The sequence below is a fragment of the Phaseolus vulgaris genome, chromosome 9 (genome assembly GCF_000499845.2).
Source record: "Phaseolus vulgaris cultivar G19833 chromosome 9, P. vulgaris v2.0, whole genome shotgun sequence".
NCBI lineage: Eukaryota > Viridiplantae > Streptophyta > Magnoliopsida > Fabales > Fabaceae > Phaseolus > Phaseolus vulgaris.
Genome location: NC_023751.2, coordinates 4,105,567 through 4,117,219, shown reverse-complemented (window position 1 = coordinate 4,117,219; position 11,653 = coordinate 4,105,567). Strand labels below are relative to the sequence as shown.

The 11,653-nt window shown below is 41.5% G+C and overlaps 1 protein-coding gene across 1 annotated transcript; it reads left to right on the top strand.

Moving 5' to 3' along the window:
- Window positions 1–269: 269 nt before the first annotated feature.
- Window positions 270–1,951, top strand: LOC137821785 (ornithine decarboxylase-like). Its single transcript, XM_068626537.1, has one exon. It carries the CDS (start codon window positions 452–454, stop codon window positions 1,745–1,747), a length of 1,296 nt encoding a protein of 431 aa, XP_068482638.1. The 5' UTR covers window positions 270–451; the 3' UTR covers window positions 1,748–1,951.
- Window positions 1,952–11,653: the final 9,702 nt, after the last annotated feature.

Sequence of the window (11,653 nt, the reverse complement as noted above, 5' to 3'; positions counted from 1 at the left end):
ATATATATATATATTAAAAGATAAATTTGTAATTAAATAATATAAAAAAAATATTAAAATTATAGTATTGAAAGTTATAATGTAATTATATAAAAAATTGGATTATTATAATATATACCTAATTTTAATCATGCAACACGTGTTTCAGGTAAGAGTTTCTTAGAAGAGGATGATATATCGAAAACTTCCTCCACTTCTAATTAATGATATAAGAAAAAAATATTTTTATCATTTCATATAAAATAAGAAATAGAGATTTCATATAAAATAAGAAATAGAGTTGTACTGTTGTATCATTTTTGTTCCCAGAATATCACGTGGTTTTCTGGGTGTATATACGGTTCTTTAGTGGGGTTCTCAAACGTCCAAGGCAATAATAAGATAAGATCCACTCGGTGCTCACTCAATTACTCGCCCTTCACCTTCACCTCTAGCCACTTTGTTACCAAAAATGCCTACACTTGTTTCTGAGGCATTTCAAGCCCGTAGCGCAGAACCCTTGAGCTTGAAGCGTATTTTCAGTGCCTCAGGCATTAAGGGCAAACGAATCACTGTATTGTCACCAAAACAAAATGCTCTCACTGATTTCATTCAAACACTCATTGCGGAAAACCCAGACATTGACTCCCCTTTCGGAGTCCTGGATTTGGGGATCGTTATGGGCTTGATGGACAAATGGGCCACCAAGCTCCCCACGGTTCAACCTTTCTACGCCGTCAAGTGCAACCCCAACCTCTCCCTCATCGGCGCTCTCGCCGTCCTCGGCGCCAGCTTCGACTGCGCCAGCAAAGCCGAGATAGAAGCCGTCTTATCCCTCGGAGTCTCACCTGACCGTATCATCTACGCCAACCCTTGCAAATCCGCATCCCACATCAGATACGCCGCCACCGTAGGCGTCAACGTCACAACCTACGACTCTAAAGACGAGGTAGAAAAGATACGCAAATGCCACCCCACGTGCGAGTTGCTCCTCCGAATCAAGCCGCCGCAGGAAAGTGGAGCGCGCAGGTTGGGCGTCAAATTCGGCGCGCTTCCTGAAGAAGTTCCGGAGCTTCTGAGCGTGGCTCACGCCGCGGGACTCAAAGTGACCGGCGTGTCCTTCCACATTGGAAGTGGTGGAGAAAACGCGCAAGCTTATCAAGGAGCCATATCTGCGGCTAAGTCCGTCTTCGATGCGGCTTCCCGGCTGGGCATGCCGAGAATGCGCGTTCTCGACATCGGCGGCGGCTTCACCTCTGGGCCGATGTTCGACGCCGCAGCTATGAAAATCAACGCCGCGATTCAAGACAGCTTCGGGAATGAAGAGGAGCTGGTGGTTATCGGCGAGCCGGGTCGTTACATTGCGGAAACGGCTTTCACGTTGGCCACAAAGGTTGTCGGGAAACGCGTGAGAGGAGAGTTGAGGGAGTATTGGATTGACGATGGAATTTATGGAACGTTTAATCACATGTATTTTGACGACGCTACATTTACGTGCATGCCACTCGCTTGCACCTCGAAACCTGAGGATCCTTCTTGCAGGGATTTCAAAACCTACTCTTCTACCGTTTTTGGACCAACTTGCGATTCACTTGACACTGTTCTGACGGATTACCAGCTTCCGGAACTGCAAGCGAACGATTTCCTTGTGTTCCCGAATATGGGTGCTTACACTACTTCCTCAAGCTCTAACTTCAATGGCTTTAGCTCCTCAGTGAATTCCACATTCCTTGCATATTCCCAACCCTATCGCGCTAGCATGTTCTAGTAGAATCCCAAACTGCAGATGGGCGTTTCTTAAATGTGTTTTGTTCTTGACTTGTCTCTCTTTTGCTTCGGAAACTCAATAGTGACGGAATGGGTGGTCGTGGCCGCCGCGTGGTTACTCTCTTTAATTTATCTTTTTCTTTTCATTTTCTCATTTTGAGACACCTACTCTTAGATGTTCCAAATAAACTTCGTTTATTGTTCATTCTATATTTTCACTGGAAATGAGCTTTTTACAACGAAATATTACATCGGTTAATTCTATATTTTCAGTGGTGGAAATGAGCCTTTTACAACGAAATATTATATTGATTAATTCAAAATTAGTGTAAATAAAAATAAGATGATATTTTTATAAATTTTTGACACATTAAATCATGTAATTGATGTTATCATGCTCACAACATTTTATTTTTGAGATTACATATAACACCGATTAGGTAGAGGAATCAATTTATATGTCATTCCTAGATTAAAAAAAATTAAATATTTTTAAAAATGACATATAACATTGGTTCCTCTATATAATTTCCAGAGTTTAAGAAAATTGAAAAATTAAACTCTAGGAACTACATATATGTCATCTTCAAATTAAAAAAAAAAAGTTTTTAATGTTTTAAAAATTACATATAATATATGTTTTTACCTTATTTTATTGTCTCGCACCTTCACTTCCTATTCGCGCTATTCTAATTGCTCAAGAGTTCATTTTGCTTGTGCCAACACTACTACCGACAGCTGCCTCCACCACTCCCCTTATCGCTTCTATCTTATTCCGTTCTCTTCGTCGTGAGAGCATCCACACTGAACGAAATTCTTTGGTTCACACTTCTCTGCTATTTCGTTACCTCTCTTGTCGTCGCTCTTACCGTCTCTGTCGCCGCCACATTGCCTCCACAACTTTGTTCATGTTCACACTCCAGGTTAGTTTTTTATTTTTAAATATTTTGATTTTAATTATTATTTTGTTTATAATTATTTATATATATATATAATTAGTTTTATTATATTGTATTTAGAATATAATGTATTGTGTTTTAAATTGATTAATTGTTATATGTTGAATGTTTTGGTATTGGATTTTTGATGATCGACCCTTGACAATGTGTATTGTGTTTCAAATATAATGTATTATAATTTAATTTTTGAATATTTGTTTTAATTTTTATACATTAAACACTTTCATATTGGATTTAGGGTTTAGAGTTTAGTGTGTGACTCAGAAGCACATATTTTTGAATATTTTATTCAAATTTTGGTACATATTACACCGTTTTTTTCAATCGATATTATATGATATTATATGTAATTGGCATTTTATCTCGCTGTGATCAACATCGGTAATGGAACCAGTGTTATATGTCTCATAGAAATGGTATTATATGTATTTTTTACACTAGTGTTTATGAGTTTTTTACGAATTTGCATGAAAATTTATCTCTTAATTTTAATTATAATAAATAAAATTAAAAAAATTATCAAAATGAATAGCTGGTGAGAATGAGTTTTTTACGAATTTGCATGAAAATTTATCTCTTAATTTTAATTATAATAAATAAAATTAAAAAAATTATCAAAATGAATAGCTAGTGAGAATGTTAAATAACAATTTTATTGTATTTCTCAATTCACACAATTTTAATAAAATTAAAAAAAATTTAATTAAATTTATACATAATTTACCTATTTTATTAATTTTAATTTTTTTTATCAATTTCTATAATTACCAGATAAAATTTCACGTAAAAATTTCATATTTAATCTCTTATATTTCTTTCTTTTAGAAGTTTTGTTATACTTATATAATAATAAAAAAATAATTAATTCATCTGAAAATGAATACTTAATTCTTTTATTTCATTAAAATTATTTGAAATATTTTCGCATGTTTTTATCCTTTTGCACTTATATAAAGATATAATTGAGAAGACAATGGACTATATTATTTTAAAATTTAAATGATTGATAATGGTACTGGTACGGTCCGCACGACCGATAACACGTCTCGGACTTTGTTATAGGGCTGACCGAGTTCATACAATCTGCATCTATAAGACCGATCGACCTCATGAATCCAATTACGCTAAAGAAAGATCAGCAAGGCTAACCCATGATTATAAGCTAGGTAATGCAATCCTAATCACGATCCAACTTCCTAATTTGGCCCAACAAGGTAAGACCCATGATAGCAATATAAATAACACACATCTCAAGAAACCAGATACATCATTATCTACAGTACTCTGACAGCCGAGTGTCAAACCCTTTTGCTGACTTGAGCGTTGGAGTGCCTTCTACAGGTACCCCCCTCATTCGGTGTTTCCAAGAAGACCGAGGACCGAGGCTGCGAAGGAAGGCGAGTAACGAACGGAGGAGGTTGAAGAGCAACACGATCGACCGACAAGAAGGAAGAAGACGTATCCTCTCAATAGTTCTCCAAGCTCAACCCTTACACGAGAACAATTGGCATCCACCGTGAGACCGAGAGAAATCATGTTTTGGACGCTAGTAGATGGTATTGACCCGAAGCATGGCAAGCGAAAGGATGACTGAAGGCGGTTGAGGAGACTAAGGACAGGGACCCCACTCAGGAGATGGATGGCGAGTCTTGCCCCAACAAGTCGATTCGCACGATTGGAACAATGGATTCTGTATGTTGACACTCGTTCACCGATTCCATCATCGGGGTCCCACTGCTAAACAAGTGAAAGGGCTTCAACAGAGACCACTACGATGGGACGACCGACCCAGACGAGCACACTGATGCGTACACCACGCACATGAGCTTGTACACCGCTAACGATGCGTTCATGTGCCGAGTATTCCCCACGTCTTTGGAGGGAGGAGCTCTCAGCTGGTTCACAAAGCTCCCTCACTTCTCCATCGATAGCTTCGCGATGCTGATGTCCAAATTTGAGACATAGTTCGCCACAAGCCGCCCGCACCATCTAACCTCCTTCGCTCTGATTGGTATCCGCCAGGAGAAGGGGGAGTCTTTGAGAACCTTTGTTGACAGGTTCAACAAGGTGGCGATGAGCATCCGGAACCTCAGCCCAGATGTAGCCTTGCACCATCTGTTGACGACCTTGTGTCCATAATCATTTTTCGACAACCTATGCATGCAGCCGGCCGACAGCTTGGACGAGCATAGAAAAAGGGTTGCCAAGTATATGCAGTTGGAGGAATTGAGGGAGTTCCCCAACCAGACCCATAGGGAAAGGACGAGAAGGAGCGACAAGGTCGATCAATCAACTGGGGAGAGAAGAGGAGGGACAATCAGGCCAGTCGGTTCTCAAGGTATACCCCCTAACAACTGAGAGGGGGAGGATCCTGGACGAGGCTCTCAGCGTCGAGCTAATCCCTCCACCCAGAAAGGCGTCAAGCCCCGAAAACGCCGACCAAAGGAAGTGTTGCCGTTACCATCAGAACAGTGGGCATTCCACCAAGGAATGTCAGACCCTCAAGGATAAGACCAAGGAGCTTATCCAAGCCGGACATCTGCAACGATTCGTTCAAGGTGCCCGAGGCTCAAGACGGTCCCCGAGCGGGACGAGCCCATGAAGTGGAGGAACTACTCCCCTCGGAGGGCCAGGGACGACCACCGAACAGAGCGTCGACAAAGAAGATACGAACGATCATGCAGAGACGATCTCCCTCGGGAAAACAAAAGAAGAGACCGAAAAGAGGTCATCAACACCATCGCTGGAGGATTCGGTGGCGGTGGAAACTCCAACAGTGCCCAGAAGAAACACCCCAAGGTCGTGCACCAGGTGAATGCAGTGTCATTTCGACCGAGAATGTCACCCATCACTTTCACCGATGGTGATTTCAAAGGTGTTGATTATCGACAGGATGACCCGATGGTGATATCGATCGACATAGATTAAATCACCATCATGAAAACACTGGTGGACTAAGGAAGCTCAGTAGACATCCTCTACTGGAAGAGCTTCAAAGCCATGAGAATACCTGAGGCAAAGATGGTACCGTACGATGATCACGTTGTCGGCTTCTCGGGTGCAAATGTTGGTACTAAAGGCTATATAGGGCTTTATACCACCTTTGGCTAAGGGAAAAACACTAAGACTATCAGAATCAGATACTTGGCGATCGACACTAACACCTCGTACAACATTCTCCTCGGGCCGCCGTCCATCAACCGGCTGATGACGATCGTCTGGACACCCCACCTTGCCATGAAGTTCCCTTCAGCGTCAGGGGACATCCTTGTGGTGCATGTGGATCAAAAGGTTGCCCGAGAATGCTATGTTGAGAGTGTTAGAGTGGAGCCATTACGCAGAGAATGGTCCCCTAAGCATAAAGTCCCTTGAGGGCAAAATCTCCTTACAAGGAGGACCATCCTGCACCCATGGAGCATACGGTCGCCATGGTGGATCTTGATCCCCGGACGACCGAAGATAGGCTAAAGGCCAAGGAGGAGCTGCACTAAGTACCCCTTATTGACGAAGAGCACAGTACATGTGTCGGTATCGCCATAGCAGCTGGTGAGGCCGATTTTATGCACGCCACGCTAAAGAAAAATGTGGAAGCACACCCATTTGTGCAAAAGAAGAGAAACCATGGTGACGAGAAGAGGCTCACAGCCAAGGAGGAGACCGAGAAGATCCTCGCAACCGACTTCATTTGTGAAGCCCGGTACACGACGTGGTTAGCCAACATAGTAATGGTCACCAAACCGAACGACAAATGGAGAATGTGTGTGGATTACACAAACCTGAACAAGGCCTGCCTGAAAGACTCGTATCCACTCCCAAACATCGACCGACTGGTAGATGGGGTAGCGGGCCACAAAATCCTTAGCTTCCTGGATGCTTACTCTCGGTACAACCAGATCAGCATGCACCCTTAGGACAAGGAGAAAACCGCCTTTGTGACAGACAATGTCAACTACTACTACAGAGTAATGTCGTTCGGACTAAAGAATGTTGGGGCAACCTACCAGCGGCTCATGGATAAGATCTTCAAAGGTCTTATCGGCTGGTGCGTGGAAGTATATGTGGATGACATTGTGGTGAAGTTTGACTCGTTTGACCAACACGTAAAATACCTGGAAGAAGTTCTCGAAGCCCTCAAGTGTGCCGACATGAGGCTCAACCCTGAAAATGGCACGTTCGGGGTGTTGAGGGAGGAAAATTTATGGGCTTCATACTAACCCCCCGATGGATCGAGGCCAACCCGGACAAGTGTCGGACAATTGCCAAGATGCGAAGTCCCGAGAACATTAAGGAGGTCCAGCAGCTGATGGGGCGTCTCACCGCCCTCTCCGGGTTCGTTCCTCGGCTGGCCGAGAGGACCAAACCGATGGTACAACTCCTCTGCAAGGCGTCCAAGTTCAGTTGGGACGAGAAGTGCGAGGAGATCTTCTAGCAGTTGAAGAACTTCTTATTGTCTTCAGTGGTCATTCAGAAGACGAGACTTGACCAGCCAATTGTGGTGTACCTGGCGGTTTCTGGAGAAGCGGTTAGCACAACACTAGTTCAAGAGGTGGAAAATGAAGAACGACTGATATACTTTGTTAGCCAAATGCTCCACGCGACTAAAACGATGTACCAGATGATTGAGAAGGTGGCCCTCGTGCTGGTCCCGACGGCTAGGCGGAAGCGCCCATACTTCTAGAATCACTCCATCACTATAAGAACCAACTACCCGGTTTTAAAATTTTATCTAAGCTTGACCTTCCAGGACGAATGATAGGGTGGTCCGTTGAATTCTCGGAGTTCGACATACGATACGAGCCAAGAGGCGCCATTAAATCCCAATGCTTGGCCGACTTGTCCGTTGAGCTCACACCTCTCCCCACCTAGTCAGCCGGATGAACGTTGTATGTGGACAGTTCATCCTATAAGATCGCATATGGAGCAAGAGTCATCCTGGAGGGGCCTAGTCAGTCAAGATCTCTACCAAAGGGGCTACTCAACACCGCTGTTGAAGTGCATCACTGAGGATCAGGCAGAGTATGTCCTCAAAGAAATCCACGAAGGGGTATGCGACAACCATTCGGGCACTCGGACAATGGTTGCCAAGGTCCTCAGGGATGGTTGTTACTAGCCGACCCTCCAGGGAGACTACGCAAAATATGTGAAGAAATGCACCAAGTGTCAAGAGTTCGACTCTCTGCATCACTTAAAGCCAGAAGAATTGCATAGCATGACATCTCCATGGTTGTTCGCCTTTTGGGGAATGGACATCATCGGTCCCTTCGCCCCTGGAAAGGGACAGATAAAGTTCCTCCTGGTTGGAGTCAACTTGATGGAGGAAGGCCCAAGCTCACCACACTATGAAAGCCAAGCTTCCAAGACCAAGACCGTCTAGCCTTCCAAAAGGAGCGTCTAGCCTCACAAGGAGCGTCTAGCCTCACAAAGGGAGCGTCTAGCCATGATGGGGAGTGTCTAGGCCAAGGCTACATGAGGAGCATCTATGAAGAGTCCTAGACCGTCTAGCTTCACACACACAAGGGCCAAAGCTACGGTTTGGGAGAGAAGAGGCTTTGTTGCATAAAAGGCCCATTAGGGGTACTTAGTAAGATAGGTAGTGTAGAAAGAACTTTGTGAAGGAAACCTTCTAGAACCTAGGGTTGTGTGGCCGGTCATTGCATGGCACATGGCTTAGAATTTAGATTTAATTTTGGTTTTCTTTTCCTTAGAAATGTAGCTTAACATTTAAGCCCAAATAGCCTATAAATAGGAAGGCTATCTCTTTGTATTTGACAAGTTTAATTGAGTATTGTTATGCTGCCCATTTTGTGCACTAGCTTTACTTCTCCTAGAAATCTAGGCTATAAACTTCACTCCTTTCACCATTCTCCATAGAGCTGGCCGAACCTCTCTATCCCATACTCATCATGCACCTTCAAAGCCATCACAACTCTTAGGAGGGCTTTGCTTCACTCACCCATTTGCTTCCGCACCCATTTTACTACCTTGATTCAAGAAGAACACATGAAATGCCATCATTTGGTATCATGAGCTTTTGGTTCTTCAAGATGAGTAGCTTGGTCTTTTAATTTCAGTTCTTCTTTATTTCATCTTTGTCATTTCAATTCCTTACTTGTCTTGCTGTTTTTATATTTTAAATTGTTCTTGGTGTGCTTATGGAAGATCCAACCAAAGCACAATTGTTCAATTGATCTTGAACAAATTCTGTGCAGCTTGTGATAGGATTCCTTACACCATTGTGTGGCTGTTTTTCTTTTAGGAAATTGAGTCCTTATTGCTTTCTTATAATCGCTTCATTTTATGCTTTGAGTCTTTATTTTCTGAATCTATAAATGTTGTGTCAAGTCATGTGAATCCATATTTGTCAACAATTCTTAGTAGTCCTATTATTGGCTTGATTGTTTCTTGATTTTGGGTCTCTTTATTTGCTTAAATCTGCTGTTCTTTGATCTTTTGGTGCCTTTTAATTTTTAGTTTGAGTTCCATTTGTGTTTAGATCATACACAAATTCTATTTCACAAATTTCCATTGTGTCTAAACTTTGGTATCTTGCTGTTTTTGTTTCCAGTTTTCAGATTCCCCTGTTTTCACCTTCTCTGTTTTGGCTGTTTTAACCCAGAAAAATATTTCCACTCATAGGAAAATTCTGATTTTCTGGAAAATACAAGTTTAAAGTGTTATAGAAAAGACAAAAAAAGAATGAGGTCAAAAGAAGCAACATAAAAAAAATGATAAATCTTACAAAATCAGAGTGCAAATCTGAAGCGCTCCAGCTGGCATAACCGAACACCAATTTTGCAAAATTTATTAAAAAACAATGGTGCATCCGTTTTGAGTGATTCCAAAGCCAGATTTTAGATAAGATCCTGAATCTCTTGCATAAAAAATTTCAGAGCCAAATTCTAAATATACAGCTCAGCATAAATCGGGGAACAAACACGTTTTCTGGCCCACAACATTTTCCAGTGGTGCTGTTTTTTTATTTGGTCATCTAATCTAGTGCTTTTCTTTAGGAATTCTTTTGTGTGCCAACCTTTAATTGAGTACCTTTATTTGTTTGCTTTAATTTCTTGACTCTCTTTCTAGTTGTCATATTCTAAATCCTTTTGGTGGTACTGTTTTATTCAATTAAATTTGTTTCTTGTTTTTGTTCTTTGACCTCTAATTTGGGTGCTGGAATTTAATTCTTCTTTGGTGCTTATGTGAATGGGAACTTGATTTGGTTAAGGTTTAGCCCTTTGCTAGGTGCTGGAAATTGGAGGATTAAAGGCCATCATTCTAAGGAGAAGACAAGGTCAAAGCCGAAACAAACATTCTTGAGAAAACACTACAAACACTTGGAAGATCAACAAGCAAAGACAACAAGGAAGTGCACTAACCAAAAGAGGATCAACAAAGGGAGTTCTCTTATTTCCTTTGCAACTTGGTTTATTGTTAATTACCTTGTTAATTACGTTTTAGACGGTGAGTGTGTCTTCAAGGGCTCCAAGTGTCCAAGAAGCCTCACCTAGGGCCGACTAGTATAGAACTCTTTAGTTAGCAATTGTTAATTGTCTTTAGTTGTTTCTATATTGCTTAATTAGTAACGTTTTGCATGTGTGGTTGTCTTGTTTAAGCTTTTTTAATTCGTCTAGCTTTGTTAATTAGTTAGCTTGCATTGTTTTCTTGCATTAAAATCTGATTTCTCAACTTAATTGTGTTCTAAGTGGTTTACTAAGAGAAAACTTTGTGTGAAGACATTGGGGGATAGTTTTTGGCTAAGGCAAAGGCTTGGTATTTAAGTAGTCCTTTGTGACTCACCTCCCTTACCTGGAAAACTACCTTCTTTGACTTTCCTAAATTTTCTCAAGGTAAAATATTTGTATACACAAAGTTTTAGTCATGTCTTCTTCTTCTCATTCTACAAAGTCTATTGGAAGTGAATTAAAATCTTTAAAAACTCTTTTAAAAGAAGTATCCCAAGCGGTACAATTGATCTCTTTTAGACAATTGGAGAATGAGAACAAAATTAATGAGTTGGCTAAAGCTCAAGAAGAGAAGTCACAAAAATCACAAAAATCAAAAAAAACTCATGCATCCCATTCGCAAAGTATTGAAACTCTAGGGGAGGGAAGCCTTAGAATTAATGATTACTATCAACCACCCCCTAGAAGAACTAGACAAAGGGAGCAAGAGAGCCCAAAGGAAGTAAGGGTAGACCTACCCCATTTCTATGGTAAGGAAGATGTAGAGGCCTACCTAGATTGGGAGATGAAAGTAGAGCAACTCTTTGCTTGCCATAGGGTGAGTGAAGAAAGGAAGGTACCCTTAGCAACCCTTAGTTTCCAAAGCAATGCCATGTATTGGTGGACCTCTTTAGAGAGAGACCGACGTCTTCATAGGGAGCCTTCCATAGAATATTGGAATGACCTTAGGGGAGCCCTAAGACGTCGTCACATACCTTCCTACTACCATAGGGAGTTGATGGACAAACTCCAAAGACTCCAACAAAAGAACTTAAGTGTGGAAGAGTATAGGTAGAAAATGGAGCTCTACATGATGAGAGCATCCATTAGAGAGGAAGAAACCACCACCATATCTAGGTTTCTAAGTGGGCTCAACCTTGAGATAAGGGATAGAGTAGAACTATTACCCTATCAAGACTTGAATGATTTGGTTCAACTTTGCATTAAAGTCGAACAACAAAATTTGCGCAAAACTTCAAGTCAAAGGGTGGGTTCTTACTCCAACTCTTATCCAAAGAAAGACTTTAGAAGGGAGGGTAGTACACCTAGAGACGAATCCAAAGAGACTACCAAACCCTTAGTGAAAGATGCCTCCACCCCATACATCCGTACTAGGGACACCAAATGTTTTAAATGTTTTGGAAGAGGGCATGTGCAAGCACAATGTCCAAACCAAAGAGTTTTGTTTTTAAAAGGAGAAAATGAATACACAAGTGGTGAAGATGA

Excerpts from the sequence above, each read along its gene's own strand:
- LOC137821785 (XM_068626537.1), top strand. The coding sequence starts at position 452 with ATGCCTACACTTGTTTCTGAGGCATTTCAAGCCCGTAGCGCAGAACCC.